This window comes from Rhamphochromis longiceps, linkage group LG16 (genome assembly GCF_057381845.1).
Source record: "Rhamphochromis longiceps isolate RC_006_pf linkage group LG16, R_longiceps_female_GT1.1, whole genome shotgun sequence".
Classification (NCBI taxonomy): domain Eukaryota; kingdom Metazoa; phylum Chordata; class Actinopteri; order Cichliformes; family Cichlidae; genus Rhamphochromis; species Rhamphochromis longiceps.
The window spans coordinates 16690711-16712184 of record NC_140572.1 but is presented as its reverse complement, the minus strand read 5'-3'; the positions used below and the strand labels follow the sequence as shown (position 1 = coordinate 16712184).

General features: G+C 39.5%; 1 protein-coding gene across 2 annotated transcripts in view; it reads left to right on the top strand.

Annotated features, from left to right (window-relative positions):
• clybl (citrate lyase beta like) overlaps window positions 1-21474 on the top strand; it is a 71420-nt gene that overhangs the window by 16115 nt on the left and 33831 nt on the right. The window contains exon 1 of one of the 2 annotated variants that reach the window (XM_085384567.1): window positions 19233-19384. The exons of the other annotated variant lie outside the window; for it this stretch is intronic. Within the exon in view, the coding sequence (XP_085240693.1) occupies window positions 19248-19384 (137 nt within the window). The 5' untranslated portion in view covers window positions 19233-19247. Of the gene's footprint in view, window positions 1-19232; window positions 19385-21474 lie in introns of those variants that run through there. 2 annotated transcript variants of the gene reach the window in all.

Below are 21474 nucleotides of genomic sequence, written 5' to 3'. Positions count from 1 at the left end.
GCATGGTATATTAGCTTAGCTTTGAAGTGCATGGATTGACAAAGAGACTCCCTCCAATCAAAGGATTACAAACTCCAGTGGAAAAAAAAACAAAAAAAACGTGATGCACAAAAGGTGGCCTATGTTCTGTCTGTTTGTGTTTGTCTAAAAGAAAGTCTGTTATGAATTTGTAGTTTGTGTATCTACTTTTGATCTAAATGTACCACATGATGCCTGTTCTTTAAATAACAGAGTTTGTTAAAGATGTCCTACCAGCTTAAGCTCTGGTGTACAAAAGAAGTGTTTGCTGTTGGGCTATATTTTGCATGAATGGTGGATGATGCACCGAATTAAATGGCAGTATAGGCCAGACCACGAGCAAATTGCCATGCCTTTTAGTCCCATCTTCGCTGATGCGGTACTTCCTCAGGCTTTTGTCTTCAGTTTGGGGCACAGCTGTCAGGCTAGGTGCTATCCACGCTCCCCTCCCAAAAACCTCAGTCCACGCGCCACTGCACCCCAAACGCTAAATAGGAGCATTAGACACACCATGTTAAGGGCTGCTGGTGTTTGAGCTGTGGCTTTGGGTGCTTGTCTTGTCCCACGGCCAGAGACATGTGCATTATCACACAGGCACACTCACAGCTGCACACCACACTGCAAAAGTTATCCTTTGCTCCAGATCCCACCATAAAATAATAGATTTATTCAGTTGTGTTAAATGTCCATTGTCCTGTTGCTGACTTCTGTTGTGTCTGTGTGTTGGCCATTGACTGCACTCTGTCCTTTACTTTTTCCCACCCAGCTACAGATCTGCACAGTGAAAACACCCACAAGGCCTATCTACCAATGTGTAGTGTTGCAGATTTTGATTATGCACCACTGGCATCACACCTCAGCAGGATATATCCAAACATGAAAATTAATTCACAGCTAAATGCTACTATATGCAGTCCGAGAGGGAGGGGAAAAGGAGAAATCAAACACAGGTTTACACAAGTGAACAGCCCAGCATTAAAGAGCCAGCATTAAGGAGCCTAAAGGCAGGCAGAGAATGCAGTGTTCATTAATGTGCAAAGCAAACGAAACCTTACTCCCCCACCCGTCACCACACAAAACAACACATGCATGCAAACATGGATACACGCACATGCGATGGTTGTTTCGGAAGAGGGAAGAGCTGTTTAATTTGGGGGAATTTCAACTTGTGTGAAACACTGACCTAAATAAAACAAATGTAAAATACTTCTCCAGCTGCTTAAAAATCAGGTTAATGAAGAAGAAGAATAAAATCAGCATAATGAGCTGAAATTGTAAACAGAGTCTCACTCACAGGAGAGCTCCATTGATCAGTGTAAAATGAGAAAGTTTGGAGAAGCTGCGTGCTGTGTTTATATTGCAAACTTTTGGGGATTTCAAATACCAAGCAAATGTTTTAACTTATAACATTTATTTAAAAGTCACACCGCTCTCACATTCATGCATTTTACTTGGCTGAAGGTATTCTATCGGGATGACTTTAAGCTGCACCTATAACTTCCATTCAGGCTGTCTGTTATGAACTTAAGCATGAAAGTACTTGTGCATGACTTTGTCTCAGAGCAATGCAAATGGAATTGCCCCCTGATGGTTTGGAATGCACCCAGCTGGCCTTTAAAAGGTGATAATTGGAAAATACAGGATGAAGCCACAGTCAAAGTAGGGACCTTGTGTTGGACTGGGTTAGCCACTGCAAAGATGGAGAAGAAAGGAACAAAAGAGATGTACAAGGAAATATAAATGGGAAGAAATATATTAATTTGGTTTTATTCTTTGGATTGTGAAGCCAGAATGCACTTTAAAGTGGAGGAATACTTGCTGTTCCTTCTTTAGGAGGCCTTGTTAAATACTATATTTGCTGTAGTATTTAACACACAGTATTTGAAGTGAATTCTCTGTTCCACAACTAGGAGGTGTGAACTAAAGATGTCACTGATATTTGTTACTATGCTAATGACTAAAATGCTACATTTTGAAAAGGAAGAATATAACCTCTGACTTGGCTTTGTTTTTGGATGAGGACGATAGGCATTTGTCATTTGCACATTTTCTTACTGAATCTGCCATAGTGAAGATTTGGCATAGAATATGATTTTAATATGGAATTCCACCAACAGGGCCCTGTTTCAGGAAGCCGGTTTAGAAAACTCAGAGTGAAAAACGATACGCAGGGTTGAGTAACCCCGAACTGTCCAACTCGGAATATTCGGTTTCAGAAAGGCTGATAACAAGTAGTTCAGTCAACGCGGAGTTGCTTTAACCCCAAGTGAAGCGCGCGGACGAGGATACATAAAGCCCTGATCAGTGGAGCACAGATTAAGTGAGTCACCATGGAGACGGAGGGAAAGAAGGCGCGGTCAATGTATTTTACAGCGCTTGAGGCCGAAATTCTGATGGCAGCATATGCCGATAACATGCAGGAAAAAAGTAACACAGCGACAGCTGCAAAAGAAAGTGAGCATGCATGGCAAAACATAGCCGACAGAGTCAATGCGTGAGTGTTAATTTAAACATTGATCTAGGGATTTCCACCCATTTAACACGTTATTTTATCATATGTTATTTTATTTGTTATTTTATACATTTTATTTTGTGACGTGATGTGAGCGCAGGTGCAACCCAACAGGCCCCAAACGTTCCTGGCAGCAAGTAAAAATGAAATATAAAAATATAGTCCAAACAGGTAAGGTGTAATTGTATTATGAGCCATAGTGCTTGGTCTGTTTGTCCCATGTAAATCAATTGCAGTTAGAGGCTACATTAATTTTCTGTCTGTAAGCACTTATTGAAATTATCTGAGCACATTACAAGTACATATTTGCTTACTCTGTATGCTCAAATGTGGCCCGTTATAGCCAACAGAAAAAAAGCGGAGGCCCGAAAAACAGGTGGGGGTCCTCCACCACCACCACCACTCACAGAGGCTGAGCAGTTGGCCCTCAGCCAAAACAGTGGGCGCCCTGTGGCCGAAGGCATCTCTGCGGGGACATCCTCTGAGTCAATAACCCCGCAAGACACAAGTGCCTACATAGGGGGTAAATTCAAAATAATACATGATGTGCATACATCCTTTCTTCACAGTCACCTTTGCAGTGCTACTCATTCATTTGATAAACTCTTTACCATAATGGATTATTTTGTAGTGAAGTTATTTTCCTACTGATTTTGCCTTCCCTCAGTCTTGGTTGTCTTTGAGAGCATAATGACAATGAAGTGTAAGGTGATTGGTATGTTTGTTAATTGCCATTTGGTCCCTTGTAAGTTATAAGTGACCTGTATAAACCTCATATTCTATCAGTTGATGGTGATGGTGTACTGCATCTGGTGCAGCCTCCTGTTGAGCCAGACCAACATGCAGTTGTGAGTAATACTCCACAGATTATATGAGTTTACAGTAGAACAGCAATGTTGTTTATTTCTTTACTACAGGAAAATAATGAAGAAACATTGACAGCTGTTACAGAGGAGGAAGCAACAGAGACACTTTATGAGGTTTACATCTTTTAATACTTTGTGTACAGGAAACACAGGTGACCAATAAAGCCAGTTGAACAAAAAATCTGTTTATTCTTCTTTCAACATGTTGAGGTGATGGGTCAAAAGAAATGATTGTGACATATGGTGTCTCTGACTGCTCTTCCATCTTGTATGTCCGTGGGAGGGTCAGGATGTTCATGGTTTGGATCACTGCTGTTTGGTTCAGAAGGACAGTGTTCTCCTCTAATTGTGGCAATGTTGTGAAGAATCACACATGCCACAATAATGTCACATGCCCTTTCTGGGGTGACCCTGAGTCTTTGCAGGCACTGGAACCGGGCCTTAAGCATTCCGATAGTCATTTCAACTCTGGCTCTTGTCCTGCAATTAGCCAGATTATATCGCTGCTGTGGGCCCGGTTCAGGGTCAGAGTAAGGGGTAAGCAAATAGGGTAAACATGGATACCCCCTATCACCAAGCAAGTAGCCAGTGAACTCTCCTAAGACAGAAGGATACACTTCAGTTCAAATGTCCCTGAAGCAATTGGTCTTTATATATTTTAAAGTATTTTCAACTCACCATGTCCAAATTTTGTGCTCAGTGTACATTCACGGAATATTTGTGAGTCATGGACAGAGCCTGGCCACTTGGCTTCCACATTTGTGATAATGTTGGCAGCATCACATATGATCTTCACAGTGCAGAGAACACAAATTAGCATCCATTACTATGATGAAATAATTTGTTAGTTTGAAATGCTACAGGGAACTATGTACCTGTACATTAATGCTGTGGAAAGACTTCCTGTTCACATAGTCTCCTTCATTTACTGAAGGAGCAATGATTGGAATGTGAGTACCATCTATACAGCCAATCACGCCTGGGAACCCTGAAAATAAATGTAAAATTTAAGTAGTAGTTCAAGTATCACCACATCATAAATTAAGTTTTGGTCATCCTGATACCTGCAATTTTGTGGCATCCCTCTTTGATGAATCTTGTGGGTCTATGACCGGGGAACACCACAAACGTGTACAGGAGACGTTTCAGTGCAACTGTAACATTCCTGACTGCCCGACAGACGGTAGCCTTGGAAACGTGCTCAGCGTCACCAATATTATACAGAAAGCTCCCGTTTGCAAAAAACCGAAGTGCAATACAAATAATATGTACAGAACTGAGAGCATGTCCGCGATGTGTCACATGCGTAATATATGGCCTGAGGATGTTATCCAAATAAATTATAGATTGTGCTGAGAAACGGTAACGTTCGCACAGACAATCATCAGGAAATGATAAAATGTCCAAACGCGCTCTGATCACTCTCTCCCGGCGGAGAGCTCTGCGGAGAATTTGGGCTTCACGATCTACTGGCTCTTCAAGGAAGGGACACGCCATGTCTGACACTTCCTACTGTCAGGTTTCCGACAAAGGGGCGGAGACAGTCAGGGTTAGTTGTAGTAAACCTGCTAGGGGGCAGGTTAGCTTCACGGCGTGTGTCGTCATAGTGACTCACTCAGGCTTCAGCTGAACTCGCTTTGTGAAACCGAAAACCCAGAGTTTTCGTTAACTCAGGGTATACTTACTCAGTTTTTCCACTAAACCGGCTTCCTGAAACAGGGCCCAGGATTTAGAAAGATTGATCACAAACCTGCTGAATGATATTGTTCTAGTTCCTGGGGAAGACAGAAACTATTGAAACCCAGGCCACCAAGTTTCTCAGGTGGAAGCGGCAGTACCACAAGTGGTGGTGACGTGTCATTTTGCAGTGTTACTTAAAAGGAAAAAAATCAATTGCCCTAAACATTTTAAATTCACGGAGGTTTATCTTGCTGTAATACATTAAATCTCTGAGATCATCAGGATGGCAGTAACAAAATTTGTTACACAGGTACATCATAAGCTGCAAACACACTGGAGAGGTTTAGTCATTGCACTTGGTTTTGAAGCTGATGGCTGATCAATTTAATATATTCCAGCTGCCTGGAATATCTAAAATTTAAGACAAGAATAATGAATGAGTCAAGCTGTGTGTCATCATGCTGAAATGAGTCATCATTTCTGCCAGAAGCTCTGGTTGGGTGAAATATGGCTACCTGGTTATATGTCAGTCAACGGTATTTCTGACTCTCATTGGTAGTTACTTCAGTCTTTTGCCTCGAAGTTGAGAAAAGCGTTTCTTATCCACGTCCATCGCCAGCAGTTATTGTGCACATAGTTGCTTGAATTCATGGACCTTCTGTTTTGTCTTTTCACCAGTTGCTGCAAATCACCTCCAAGTTTATGGTGTAGCTTTAGCCCCCCTGAAGGTTGTCTGTATCACTGTTAGATGGTATAATGTTACCTAGCAACCAATGACCAACATAGTGTTTTTGCAACTACAACAACTTCTAAAAGTATTGTATTATTTTAATTTGGCAACAATGGCATCACATTTTTATCCACAAATCATGACTTATGAATGATGCTTTATGATCATCATGTTGCCTAGCAACCATCTAATGCACTAAAATGACAGACTAAACAATACTGTAGCATGGCTATGTAGTAGTAAAAGTAAAACTGTTAATGCACATAGGACCCACCTGTTTGTGATTTAAATAGGCCACACCATGAAAACCATGAAAATGGAGGAGAAATGGGAGAAATTTGTCTTTCTGGCAGAAAACCTTTCACAAGTGCTAAAAGTTGTGAAACCCAAACCATGAAATTTTACTAAACCTAGTAAATTTAACCATACCAAAGAAACAAAACCATGTGTTTACCACCTCTGCCACCAACCAAAACCCCACTGCACTTGCAAAAAGACACCACATATCACTAACCACTTTGTTTTACGCTTTCATTTTCTAAATACCATGATGTCTTTCTGTTGATGTATTTTGTTATTTATTTATGACAAAGTATTGCATAGGACAGAAGTTTTTATCCACTTTGACAAAATGACCGTAGAGCATTTTTGAAAAGTCACTTTTATTGTTTGGCTTCTTTTTAATCTTCATTTATTGATCTGTTTTAATATTTTCAGTTATTTATTTGTTGGCAATTTAAATACACAGTACCGGTTTATGAGCACTGTTTTTGTGATTTTTTTCATGTAGTAAAATCAACTCATGGAACACGCTCAGGTTTCACACTTTTCTGTAGATGCTCAAAGTGTATGTGAAGAAAAGCTTTATTTCTCAGCAGTGCACAAAGTCTTACATGGTGTGGGATCTTAGTCTGATTTAAAACTGCTGTAGTATAGAACCCATCGCCCAATGCAAGCAAACATTCAAAAATGTTGCCTATAATAGTTGTCTAAAGAAGGCTTCAGTTAACTCATTAAATTTAATATGCCATTTTTCCATTACATTTTTGTTATTTGTAATCAATTCACAGGAACATGCGGGAATTAATTGTGGAATCTGCTATGGGGAAGTTAAAATACACGTCTTTACTAATTCATAAAACCTGACACAGCATTCTTTTACTTCTCAGGAAGGAAGTGGAGTGGGAAGGTCAGGGGGGCGATACAGGAGCTCTTCCTTTTTCAAAGCATCATTCAAAGCATTTCTTCACTCCTCGTTATGTTAGCCTAACCTAGTGTAAGCTTGTACATCCGGTCTCCATTACTGTGTTCTTTTCTAAGAGAATGACGGTGATAAGGCTCTTTTGAAATCCTGTTTTACTGGGACCCAAAGGAAGGAAAAAGCCTGAAACCAATACCGAAGTGAATACTTGGCCAGGTTTTTTTTTTTTTTTTTTTTTTCAGATTTCTGAGCTTAAAGTAGAATTTTTCATAAGTCAGAATTTCCATTAAAATATTTTTGTATCTTTGAAATACATTTCTGAATCTTAACTTCACCAGGAATTGGATAAATAATAAGAGTTAACTCGGCCTTGTGAAATGACCATATATCTGTGGATTTATAAAGATTTCCATATCATAACATTTGTGGAACACTTTGATCTTTAGGCAGCAGTCCAGTCAAAACAGCACGTCAGTCCTCATGCCCTGTGTCAATCAACAGACATTTCCAGTAACAACATGCCAACACCCATTCTGCACTGATCAGGAAACTTTTGCTAACTCCAAATGGAATCTTCTTAATGGCTTCCTGTACCTGACGCCTGCTATTGCTCGATTTCAGCATTGGATCAGTTTTACTATGCTCACAACTTTCAAGCTTGGCATTACATTTCTTTTGTGTTCAGAAATCACCAATAATAATACTGTCACTGAAGCACTGGGTCCCAGATTTGCTTTCATAGTCAGAACGTCATTCTTAGACTGGATTTAACCAGGATAGTCATTGATATCCTAAGATTATATCATGATGCATTGCAGCTATTATGTACTAGTTATGAGAAAAGTCCTAATTATGTGATTTTTTTTCTTTCGGCATCTTATATTAATATGTTTGGCATTACTTCTTCTAATTGCAAAAGTAAATTAAATCCCTAATATATATCCCTTTTAGGCACATTCATATGTTACAGCTGGGTAAAAGCAGAAGCGACTTTTGGGTGTTGAGCATTCATCAAAGTTACTGGGATACCACCACTACTTCTGTCCTAAACATTGCATGTATTTCGGCAGTTTGTTTTCTCAATAATTCAGTGACTAAAATACATTTTGATTTGTAAAACAAACTCTAAAAACCCAACAGTAATTGTAAGTGTAGAATTTATAAAATGAAGCAGCTAAAGAATATTAGTTTTTTCATTAGGTTGCCCTGGGTAAGGTCTATTGAATTTCCTAAAAATAACTGGAAGACGTGAGCTTTTTTTGAAACCTTTCAATTAAATATGTTGTTATGGTCACACCAAATAAATTGGAATGAGATGTTGATTGGTCCTGGGACTTGTTACTGTGCTAATAGACATTAGCATCATGTGGTTAAAGTACAGCTTTTTGGCCACATGCAGTTTTGATTATTGCAGTAGCAGTATTAGTCAAATTGTACATTTTTGTGTTGTTGAAATAGGATCTCATTTCCTTGTTGGATTTCTCTCATTTCAGTTGTTTGAGAGTGATTCAAGTCAAAAATCCATCTGATGGCCTTTGTGAGCCACACTCAGAGATAAACTTCGAAATATGAGGGAAAAAATTATGGCCTTTAGCAGAAAATGAAAAAACATTTTTTTCAATGACATGAAGTTTGGCAGAAACCTTTATTTTCTTGTGATTATCATTAGCAAGATACGTAACATGATTTTGACCTCATGTGATGTGATCACACGATATTTGTATTTGTTAAATTATGATAGGATATTTGCATGGAAGTTTTCTCTTTTTTTCTTTCTGCAATCCACACATGGCAGATTAGCACGCAATCACTTCAGCATCAATTACAAACGTGGATGTTTTTGTCACTGCTTTTGACACATTGGCTTATATGAAACTGGGCAGCAGTGACTGGTGACTCGTCCAACTTGTCCAGCTTCAAAAGTGTCACTGGTCATGGTCCTTGCTGCAAATAAAGGCTGTTTTAAAACTAAAACTTACTGTACAGTGTGAATTAACACACAGCCATGTTTTTAGAAGCTAGCCTTTCTAGTATGATAAATCTGATCAACCAACTTAACACCAAGAACAATAAATGCATGTACTATTAGTAACAATATAGTTTAAACCTGAAGTCCTCAACTCAGTTAAAAGGGGATACCCACGTGCTACCAGCTCTGTTATATACTGTTCTAATATACTTTTTTCCCTGAGTAAAAAAATGATCACTTTTATATTAAAATGCCTAAAAGACCTGATTTAATATTTTAAGTGAGTTTATAACCTGTATAATATTTAATGTGGTCCTGACACAAGTTGATGATAAACAAAGTGAAAATGTAACTCAGAGTTTAGTTTCCATGATCCTCCCAGTAAGGGAAGGAAGGGGCACTGGTTATTTCCCACCCTCCCTCACACCACACCCTTAATGGAGAAATAGTCCAAGGCTGGGTCTTGATGTTTCCCTGTGACCTTTAACATTGAAACTGGGCTTATGTTAATGTTTTTTTTTTTTTCAAAGCATTGCATCTACTAACACATTATTACTGCTTCAGTTATTGCAAGTATAACAATAGTCTTAGTCCACATTTAGACATATGTCTTTATTCTCTTAAAGAACATTCACAGTATGCTACACTAGGTCTGGGCGATATGGCCTAAAATTCATATTGCGATATAATTTGAAGCATGTGCGGTAACGATATATATCGCGATATATTCTTTTCTTCTGTATAATGTATTTTCCACACTATAAGGCACACCTAAAATCCTTTAATTTTCTCAAAAATCGAGAGTGTGCCTTATGTGTGAATTCTGGTTGTGCTTACTGACCTCGAACCGATTTTGGCGTGCAGAAATCTGTTAAAAAATGTTTTAGTACAACTTTGGCAAGCCGCACTGCTTGATGGATTGTCAGAGCATTACGGCTGCTGTAGTGAGGACCTTCGCGGAGTAATCTGGGTCCAAAACTCCGTCCGCTTCAGGTCCCAAAGTCAAACGAACACTGAGAGTTAAAAACAGTCTAAATTCTTTCATCTTTAATAAAATCATCAGCGTTGCTGCTTTACCAGGTGTAACAATTAAGTTTAACACCCAGGCATCCATGAAAACAGAATTTATTAAATTTAACGGAGTTAGAAGTTAACGGGAAGTTGGCTCACTAGTTTCCACCTAAACATGACATACCATGTTCTGACTGAGAGATTTTTGAAACTAATTAAAACGTACAGCTCTGCTACCACTTCCAAAATAATGAAGACAGAAAACTAAACAGCAGTGGGGTTTGCAGGGTTACTGAAGTTGGACTACCTGGTATATAATGTTGTGCTACGTGATTGCTAGCAACACAGCTATGTTAGCCAGAGATGGGCAGTAAGGCGTTACTGTAATCTGATTACTTTTTTCAAGTAACGAGTAAAGTAAAGGATTACTATTGCAAAAACGGTAATTAGATTACCGTTACTTTCCCGTAGTAACGCTGCGTTACTGCGTTACTAAAACCGTGATTTTTTGCGAGAATGTCTCACGACAGTGACGTAAGCGAGTGCGCCGTTAGTGACAACAGCTGTGTGCAGATCAACAATGGATCACATATCGATTGTGGGAGAGAGTATGAGCGTGCAGCGTTTAAAGCGTGGAAGTACTGACCTTACTTTGAGTTTGATTCCATAAAAAGTGACAAAAACATTAGCGTCCATCGTGCGTGGGAAGAAAACTTCTTTTTACAGCGAAAAAACCCCCTAAACTTCCAAGCAAGCACCGAGTGCGCAACGACGTAATGGGAAACTCACAGAGAAACTCGCGGATTCTTCAACTGACCGCGGCACACCTGCACCAGGGTAAACCTCCGCCTACCGCAGTCCTGCTTTACAGGTGAAAATAGAGCAACAGGACCGCTGAGTCTTTGACTTTATTTATTTTCTGCTGTGTTTTACTTGCATCTATTTGAAAGAGTGAGTGAAAACACACACAAAAAAATATTTTATGTGCTGGAATGTCCAGAAAATAGGTTTCAATGTTAAACTAATTTATTCAAGTCAGAGAATGTTGCATATAATTAAATTTTTGCTTGATGCATAAAGTTAAAAGATTAAAACTGATAAAACAAGTTTAAAAAAAGAGACTTTTCCATTTGATTACATTTTGTATGATGGATTATGTAGAAAAAGTAGAATTGCGCTGAAAGATCTATCGCTTTATCACCTCTTCAGGTTGTAAATCGTGTTTTTAAAAAGTAACTAAGTAATTAATTACTTTTGAAAATAAGTAATCAGTAAAGTAACGAGATTACTTTTTGGGGGAAGTAATCAGTAAACAGTAGTTACTGATTACTTTTTTCAAGTAACTTGACCAACACTGATGTTAGCATAACATTAGCACAGTGAAGCTGGAGGATGAACGCCAACTTTTTTCCACTCGATAAAAGTTAACGCGAGGGATTCTGGTGGTTGGGGACAAATGCAATCGTATAGCAGGATACTATACACGGGCCAAACTTCAGTCAGGAGAACAACTGAGATCATTCATCCACAATACAAGGTTAGTTATTAATATACTGCAACATAGAGCAGCTGCGAGAGAATTCAACATTAATGAATCAATGTTACGGAAGTGGAGGAAGCGCAGTTTTCGGCTTTCCCCATATTTCAAAAGTGCTTCATCTCTTTGCTATGACTCTCAGCATAATTTGCAGATGATAATTGTTGTAGCCACTGCGATGCTTTCGACCAAAACAGGCGCAGCTTGATGACATCATCAACATGCGCTATCGCGATAGAGCGGTATAGTCAAAATCTCTATTGTTGGCCAAATTTATATTTTTTCCATCATAATTCGTTTATATCGCCCACCCCTATGCTATACTGTGACAATTCTATTCATGCTGTGTGTCTACAGTGTGATTTCTTAAATAAGATTACACTGTCTAATACAAATCTTAATTGTAACTTATACACATATCAAAAAGTATGCATCTTGGCAGTAACCATTAGCAAAATAAATGTAAAATATTTACATCAATATGCAAAACAGTTACAGACATTAAAGGTTCAGCAGGTAGAATAAGGAGTAATATATACAAACAGGCCTCAAGCTAGCAGGCTAACCAGCACTCAACGTGCTGGTAATGTATAATAACAGATTTGGTGAGTTTCAGAACTCCTATGGTTTCTTTATCTTACAAACTGCTGTTTGACATGTAGAGAGTGAAGTGAGTAAAAAGTAATGTCTTTGTTATTAGGTACTGATAGACAATATATATTGCCAATTATAGTGTATCAGTTTTCTTAGGTTTTTTTAATTTTTTAATTTTTTATTTTGTGGAACCAGTTGATGTGATTGCTAACAAAGTTAGATCTTTCACTAGGTTATTCCCCCAAATGAGTTGAAGATTTTAGAATATCACTCCACCATGAAACGTACATTAAAACACCAAACCAACACTATAATTTAGGGAACCAAGCATGGTACAAAGCAGGAGCACACACAGTGAATGCCGCAGTATAAACGGTGCATTACAAACACAATGCAAAAATCGAAATCAAAGACTTTGTCGGGAAAATCCAAAAAATATGATAAAATAATAATGAAGTATAAGCTGCATCGGTTCTGGGTATGTGGAAAAGAAGTGTGTATATGACTCCTAGTGTTTGCCATAGTTCCCAGGTGATTTAAGGTCTGCACAGCGTGGAATAAATGACTCCCCATATTTTCCACAAGATCGAGACTACCTGCAGAGCCAGCGATAGGTGCTAAGCTAACGGGTGCACTGAGAGCAAAGGGAGACCTACTCTGCCACTTCTTTATAAGGAAGCTGCCATTTTGGCTTTTAGCAGTGCCACATTTAGAAAGAGTAGGGAATCCCCATGGTAAATAGGAAGATTAGATGTAGGTGTGAGCTGAACACTCATTTAAAGATTAAAAAAGGAGAAGAAAAACAAAAACGCAGTTTGGCGTCAGATCACCACAATATGTAAATAGCGAACAAACCCAATTGTGGTACACAGGGAAATGTGTGTTAATCGCTACCTACTGTGTTTTATGAAAGCAAAACACAGACTTAAATAGACATGCGGAAGGTCCTCAGGTGGAGAGTGTCCTTGATTCATCAGTCCCATCCTCACATCTATGTTGTAGGAATTTTCATGAGGCTCTGTCAGACAGTAGAAGGTTAAAGGAGTTCATCTGGACTACATTCAGCAAAGAAAAAAATTGGATATAAGATGTAATTGGTTTTTTTTTATAACCTTATTTACATTTTCATCCTTTTGTCAACTAGACATTTTAGTATTGTGCTTTATTTATTTTTGTTTTTTAATCTGCATATAATCTACTTTATTTGTAAAATTTACATTATCAAACAGTTCTGGTGTGGGGGAATATGGGAACACCATGAAATGAAGGCAGCGTTTGTAGAGCTCTTGCACTTTCATGGGGTTTACTGACTCATCAGTGGCTGTGTTGCGGTGAAAGCCGGTACAAGAATTCTCTCCATGTGGTGCGCAACACCTGCCGAACACAGAGCTCTGACAATCTTACTACCCAGCTTCCTATTTGCATCACAGCTTTTGCTACAGGAAATGTGTTGTTGATTTAATGATGTGGTGGTGTTTTTAGGTCTGTTGTTCAGGAGAAACTGCTGGAATTCACAAGGTTATAAATGAATGTGTGTATTAAATTCGGATACAACTTGCTTTATATTAGCAAATAATTTCATAATAGTTTTGTAGCTAATTTGCAATCTCAAGTTTGATATCCAGTGAAAACAATACTTAAGAAAAATGATTGAAAGAAGTGTATTTCTGGCCCCTGTTTACTTTGTTTCTTGTTTTTATACTTGCCAAAAACTCTAATCACTTACTTAGACAAGCGAGAATCCAGATGTTGTCGTTCAGGGCTGATGCAAAATGTACAGGCATACCTTATTAATGCAGGGTCCCACTGGACCAACTAGAAGGGCTTTCAGCTTACAGTCCTTTTTATGTGGCATGTAGGGAGGGGCTCTGGGATGCTTTGGGGGGTTGTGGCCTATATAATACTTCCATGGTTTTGGCAGTAAGATTTTCAAGAAACTTCCTGGTGTGTCAGGATCAATCAGGCCTAAGCCAGTCTTAATTAAAGGCTCGGGGCTGGGCAGAAGTCGAGGGCAAAAGGCATCCCCGTTGGTTAAAAGAATGAATTGTCTGTCATTACAACACTATGGGGAGTATCAGCTTTATTACTTAAAATTCCTCTTTAAAGAGACTGACCATTCAGGCTTTGACGTGGACAAATTATAATATAGTAGTGCCTCATAAATAGCACAGTCAGATATCATTCTGCCATCTTGTGACTTGATGAAATTGACAGGTTGAACCAATTTCATGTATACAAGAGGGATGTCCTGTATGCATATCGTGTGATTTTGGCTTTGGACATTTGACTATGAGAGAATACCAATGTTCACTCTGTTATGAGAAATCTTCATTCAACTCTGGTTACTGCTTACCGTTTCTGTCACAGTGAGAAGTACTTTATAGTGCACCATCTAAAAGCCCTTCATGTGTAGTCCTTTTTCTCAGTGCTTTTTGAAGTATACATATGTTAGGATCTTGAATCTAAAGGTCAAATTTATAGTAAAAGATGTCTTGTTTGCTGAAGCAGATTTATTTATAATAATAATAATAAAAAGATGCAGTTATTATATTAGACCACTTGGGGGCACAGGCAACTTACAGGGATGGAGCTTGAAGATGGGGTGTGAATGTTGTACATGGGGGGGTTCATTAATTAAATGGAATATGATCCAAAAGACTCAATGCTCTCTCATAACACATCATATCCCACAAGAGAGAAAATAAGGCAAATACCACAGATGTCCCCTTTTTTCCCTTTCCTGTTTTTCTGTGGTTATAGTTTCCTCCAAATCCAAACGTCAGACAGACAACGCCTTAGTATGTTTTGGTCTCCTGAGTGGATCTTTCCAGTACACCCATCTGTCAGACTTTTTTTTTTTTTTTTTTGAGGTCTGAGGAGGGGTATGGGGGTGTAGTTGTGTCTGGGCTCGAGCGGGTAAATGGGTGGGGGCAAGGAACCAGACGCACATATCACATCACAGGCCAAATATCCTAATGCTCTGATCTACCTTCTGATCTACTGTCCCAGTCATATCCATATCCAGGTTCATATCCACCCAGACACACCCCAGCCTAAGAGCTTGTATAGTAGGTCTGTTGCTACCATGCTTTCTTTTTAAAGCTAACCCATATAAGTGCTTTCCTGCGTTATTCACTCTGTTCTGCAGCAAAATTAACCAATGCTTTTCCACCTGTAAAGTCGACCAGGTATCATGTCATCAACTTCATCTTCAAATTGTGCGGTTTTATTTTGAAGTTAATTTGAGGTGCTAGTGTTGCTGAGCAGGGACAAGTGTTCTCACCTGCAGAATTGATACCCTTAATGCATTCATATAATGGACGATTATGTAACACTGTTAGCTAAGATGGAAAGTATAGCCACCTTGCCCGCATTAATGCATTCAGGCTCCACGGTGTCACGTGGCTCCAGTGATCCACAGGGCTCAAGATGGCAATGCTGTTTAGCAGTCAGGATATGTGTGTCTGTGTGCTGGTTAGAATATGTGTCTGTGTGCTGCAGTGTTTGTTAGATTAGCTCAGATATGTGTGTCCATATGGTTTGGCGGTGACACATTTGAATCCTTCTGGCCAGGTGCCAAATATGATGCCAAAGATGATGCTGTGCAGTGTGTGGATGTGTTTGTGTGTATATGTGCCACTGTCTTTACGCTGAACCTTTTACCTCACCTTGCCTTGTGGCGTTTGCTTCCAGATAGGCCTATTTAGGTCTTGTGAGATCATATAGCCACAGCATCTATCATGCAGCCAAACGAGGTGGGAGGTGGATTAATTTGGCCCATGAGATGCTGTCATGGGAAGATGATGTCGTGCATGCTAGCTTCCTTGGTTTCCCATTGGTTGAGAGGCAGCGAAAAAGTAAATGCCAATCAGTGCTACCTTTCCCCATATCTCTCTTTTCTTCCTGTGCTACTGTGACACAAACCTAGTGACATGAGTTGCGGAGAAGGCTCCCCACCTCTCCTCCGCCTCTTTTCTTCCGAGCACTGTAATCCTGACACTAAAAAAACGCCCCTCAGAGAACAAGTGTCAGCCTCAGAATAGAGTGTGCTGTCAGCTCCCCCTTTTCCCCCTTCTGGTTCGCATGTTAGAAAGTGTTAATGTTGATCGAGGTGACAATTAACTATGGAGTGATCACAAGTAATGCCGCTCACTCTTAGTGCTGATCACTAAAACGTTAAGTAATTGATCTCGATATGACTGTGACTGGGAAGATGACATAATGAGGCAGTCACTTTGGTGAGTGTCGTGTAAGCTTGTCCACCAGATGTACTTCAAGCCTTTGCATATGCATATTTGAATTACTAATATCAGCAGAGCATCTATAGTTTTGCCTTTGCTTTGAACCTTAATATATACACATATCTATCATATATCTACATGGAATGATTTTCTTGAAAGGAACTAAATTTCCTTTTGAAGCAAACCGTTATACTGGGAAGCACACCTATCTACTGTTGCTTCTACTGAGATGGACCTCTGATGGCTGATTCTGAAGAAAAGAAGAAATATTTTGGGGACACGGCACGAGATACCGATTGCATTTTAGCCCTCGCTGTCAAGTTGTGAAACAGCCTTTAGATATTTGCATTAAATAAATGAGAATGTCTCTCATATCCAGCCCTGTGTGGCCAAAGGTTTACTGTCGCAGATGCATGCTCCATCTGGCCCTCTCCTTATCTTCATTCTTTAACTGTTCAGGTACACAACCATGGTTGGTGATTATTTTGCATAACATTTGTTAGATGCTTAAAATGGAATATTTCTACTTTAGTATTAGAGTGAAAAAAGATACATTAAAGAAGTCCTGTTAGATGGAGCTGTCACAACATTTCCAAATTGAGTCATACCTCTTTGTTTGTCTAGCTTGGGATTTTGGGTAATACAGGGTTGAAAGGGGTCAAGTGTTCCCCCTATCCCAAGCAAACATGGACATGGTGACAGCCGATGCGACAACAAATCTCCACGAGAACTATGCTGTCCTGCCAACATTGTCCCCGCCTCTCCGCTACCAGCACAAACCCCTCACCCCTCAGCCTAGGGCTGTGATCCTGCATAGCCAGTATAATGAAGCCATATAAGCCTGTTATTTGCTGCTTTACGGCTTGTTTTATGAAGGTGAGCTGACAAGCAGCTCCCAGAATGGTTCCTGCCACTTTAACAGACAGCATTACCAAGAGAAAAGGAGCTGTGAGGAGGGAGGGCAGGGCTCACCGGAGAATGTGCTGGGGACCTTTATGTTAGCCCTGCCAGGGCTTTTGATGGGTAGAGGTCTGGCTGCAGGCTATCACTGGTAAATTTTACGTCTTCCATCTTTTGTCAGGGGGACATTATTGACGTTTGACCTATGTTACTATTCCCACCTCCTCTTCACTAATCAATTACCACATCGATCCATTAATCAGACAGGGTGATGGCCAGTGAAAGGGCCCATGGGTATGTGTGAAGAATTGTGGGATAGGCCTCAGGCTATCGTGGAGGAGGGCCTTCATTTGTGGAGTACAGTGTTTAGAGTTTGGCTTAACAAGTAGTGCCAACCGTTGATTTAAAAGAATAAATGTGACTTAATACAGAAGATTTCTTATTCAAATGATGAAATGTCAATGTTTATACATTTGAAAGCTATTTAATAATTTATGCAAACTTGAGCAGATTATGAAAATTGCATTCATTTTGCACTAATCATGGTTTTTATTTTAAATTGAGCTAACCCATTGTCTCACACAAATACATGCACACATGGCTTTTTTGTGTTTCATCATATTGATGGAAGAAAAGTATTTCATGTACTGGGAAAAACACAGCTTTTTTTCAGCTTAGATGTATTCAGGCTCAAAAGCATCATCTAGCTTTGTTATTAACGAAGCATTATTTAGTATGACTTGTGAAATGCTGGGCCAAATATCAGCCATTACACTGTTGCTCTAAAAACAAGGATCCTTTTGAGCGCAAGCAAACATTTGTGTCCGTCTGACTGTTTCCATGGAGGTTGGGCAGTAGCATAATTGTGTTTAGGACACAAACAGAAACAGATCAGACACACAGACAGCCAACAGATCAAAACGGAAGCTGTGGGAGAGGAATCCACCACGCTTTGATTTGGTTTGGTTTCGGTTTGGTGTGTACAGACTAAAGCCGTCACCCCAGTCTGTCTCTGCCCTTGCCAAGTTGTTTGCCAAAACAGGAAAAGATTTGGGAAAGAAAGTTAGAGAAAAGCCATGGGCTGTTTCACCCCCCCCCCCCCCCCCCCCCCCCCCTCCTCAGCACACACACACACACACACACACACACACTCAGTCTGACCAAGGTCCAGCCAACTCACCCAGCTCTTGTGGGTTTAGTGAATTGAGAAGACACTTCTTGTGTGGATTTTTCAATTCTTCAACATGTCATTTGGCTGGGAGTGCTATTGTCCCCTGCCCCTTTTCTCCCTGCTCCTTCTGCTGAGACGAGTCGTGTCATCCCCTCGTGATCAGCACTTTTGTTGCTTTTGTTTTTGGCCCTACCTCAGAAGTCCATCTTGTCTTTTATGTCACTGCCTTTCATGCATAAGGGAACAGTTGTGGCCTGTTGTGGGGCTGTTCCACTGCATTTCCACCAGTGGGGTTTCCTTTCATTCTCTTCAAAGTACTACAATGGGGCTCTGAAGGCCTGAATGGCCAATGCAGAGTGCACAATCCTACAGAGCCCGCTCATTTTGTTTTGTCAGAGTCAATAAAAATGCTAAGTTAAAAGCTAACCCCCTTATGCCCTCCTCCAATAGACCGACTTGTTTGACCTTTAAGTCCCCCTCTCAATTAACTTTTAATAATAAATTCATTGATTTAGTTTTTTGTCTTAACACTCATTTCAAGTGGATTATTCTGCATGTGTTTAATGTTGTGTTTTCTTTTACATTCTGTATAACTAATTAATCAAACTCATAGTGTGCATACAGCATGACATTGTTGAATACTGTCTTGAGATTTGAGTCTTTGACAGACAAAGACAATGCGGGGAAGCTGGAGTGATATCTGCCAATCATCACGTAACATTGCAAGCGACTGCAAAATATAAGACCTGTGTCCTTTGCATCGTGGCTTTTTGCTGTCCTGAGATCTAGATTAAGATGTATCTATTCAACCAGTTTTATGTGGAAGGATAAAAAAAAAGAAGAAGAAAAAAGGCTGCTGTCGTCTGTGAGCATTACGATGGAGGCCTTGCATAAAAGCATTGTGGGCCAATTTGTGAGCTGGAAGAAAGCCGGGGACTTTGAGAAGGATTACAGGTAGGCAGACATTGGCTGCTGAAGATAACTGCCATGACTTTGTCCTCATTCTGTAGATTAAGGCATAAAACCCAAACTAATGAGATTGGAAAGGGGAGAAGATGTGAACGGGAGGATGTGTAAGGTGAGGGACATTGTTACTGGAAATAGCTTTTAAAAGAAAAGCAAGAAAGATGTAGCATGAGCAATGTTATAATCTGACATTTTCAATTTCTGCTGCAAACACATGAAGGTTTCTTTAGTTGAATGAGTGAAGACTTGGGTTAAAGAAGTTTTTTTTTTTTTAGATGTAAAATTAAATAATCTTTATGATGGCAGTGGAACAGCACATGATTCTATTGAGGGGATGTGGATTATTCAGAGCAAAATGAATAAAACAAATCCTATCCCTTGCAAAGTACAGTCAATACAGACGTCAGCAACAAAATGCTAGCGTGGCCAGTAAGCCATTGTCTCTCCTGCTTCTCTTGGTAAAAGAGAGACTAGCCCCCAGTAAATTCTGAAACCCCCAGCTGATCTATACTGGAGGGGAACGGATTGCTCATCCTGAGCTCCAACTTGCTAGAGGGCAAGCAAAGAAAGCAGGGGGCACAAAAGTAGTAGAAAAGTGTTTGATTCTTTCCTCTCCCTGTCTTGGGTGTCTCTGGTTAATTTTTCAACATTTCTCTGCCATCCAGTTGTGTCCTCAGTCCTGAGGCAGTGTGAAAAACAGAAAACAAAAAACCATGCACATACAGCATCATGCTGAGAGGAGGACCATGTGCGGGGAATGCTTCAGCTCTTTCATTCTGAAAAAACAAAAAGTGTCAGACAGGCAGGTGGACATGAAGGTAGGTAAATATTGATGACTTTTTGACCATTTTATTTCCCACCCGCAGACAGCTTTCTGCAGACAGAGGGCTTGTTGATGCTTCAGTAACATTGATTTCCTCCCTACTCTTTATTCATCTTTAGTTTCACCAAATTTAATCTTGAATCTTAAACGCCACAGACCTCGGAATGTAGTTTGCATATTAAAAAGTAGCTGATTATTGTGGGGTAGAAACACAGATCTTTAATTTTGTGCATTTTAGACACAGCTTCTGCCTGCACCACCATGCTGGAGATAATTGTAGAAATCTACATATTGAGAGGGAGGCTGTCACTGGCGTCTGTTTTGGAGTGGGCCTCTTGTTATCTCCTGTAATTCATGCAGTTGGATGAATATGACCACCTGAATTAGGCTATTATGCTGCCATGTGGAGGGCAGTAGAGTTACAAGAAACTGTGATCATCATGTCATGATAATGAAGCAATTACTACAGAGTATCCGGAATACAATATTGAATGCCAGAGTACAATAAACAGTGCTTTGAAACTGTTATGTCACACACATATCTTATGACAAATTGATTATTAATCATGGTCTACAGTAGTATGCAGTTAAACCAGCAAGAACATAAAGTAAAAAATTGTAATGATAAAGTTAAAGAACACTGTTGTGTCCCAAGTTTGACCAACCCCCACAAACACACACACTCAGATACAAAAAGGTTAAAGAAAAATTAGATTAAATGAAATTAAAATACTGGATTTTTAGTATTGTTAAAAACAAATGTATTCATTGTAAATACCATAAAGACTAACATAAGGTGTCTAAGCGTTGAGATTTTTGATCTCAATGACTCGAAAACCTGTGTATTTGTGTATATTTTTTTCATACATGTACAAGTTTCATTGCAATAGTGCATCCCCATACCACTACAGATACACTGATAAAAGTCCATCTCGTCTTTAGCCCACCTTTCAAAAAGCAATTCCACATTTTGTTTTATTCAATAAGCCTATATTATCCAAGAAACAACATTTCTCCCAGAAACACTTCATTTGTTGTCTGTCAGACTTACAAATGTTTGCTCATCGGTGGACTTTTGTCCATTCTAAAGAACAAGCAGGGAGGATATTTGTGGAAAGCTGTTCTTACAATGTTTGTGGTTTATTGTATTCATATTTTACACAATTCTTTCCAACTTTTTTGGGGGAAAATGTTTTATAGAATTGAAAGATAATTTTTTTTAAATTTAAAATATAAATTATGTAGCAATAAGCTC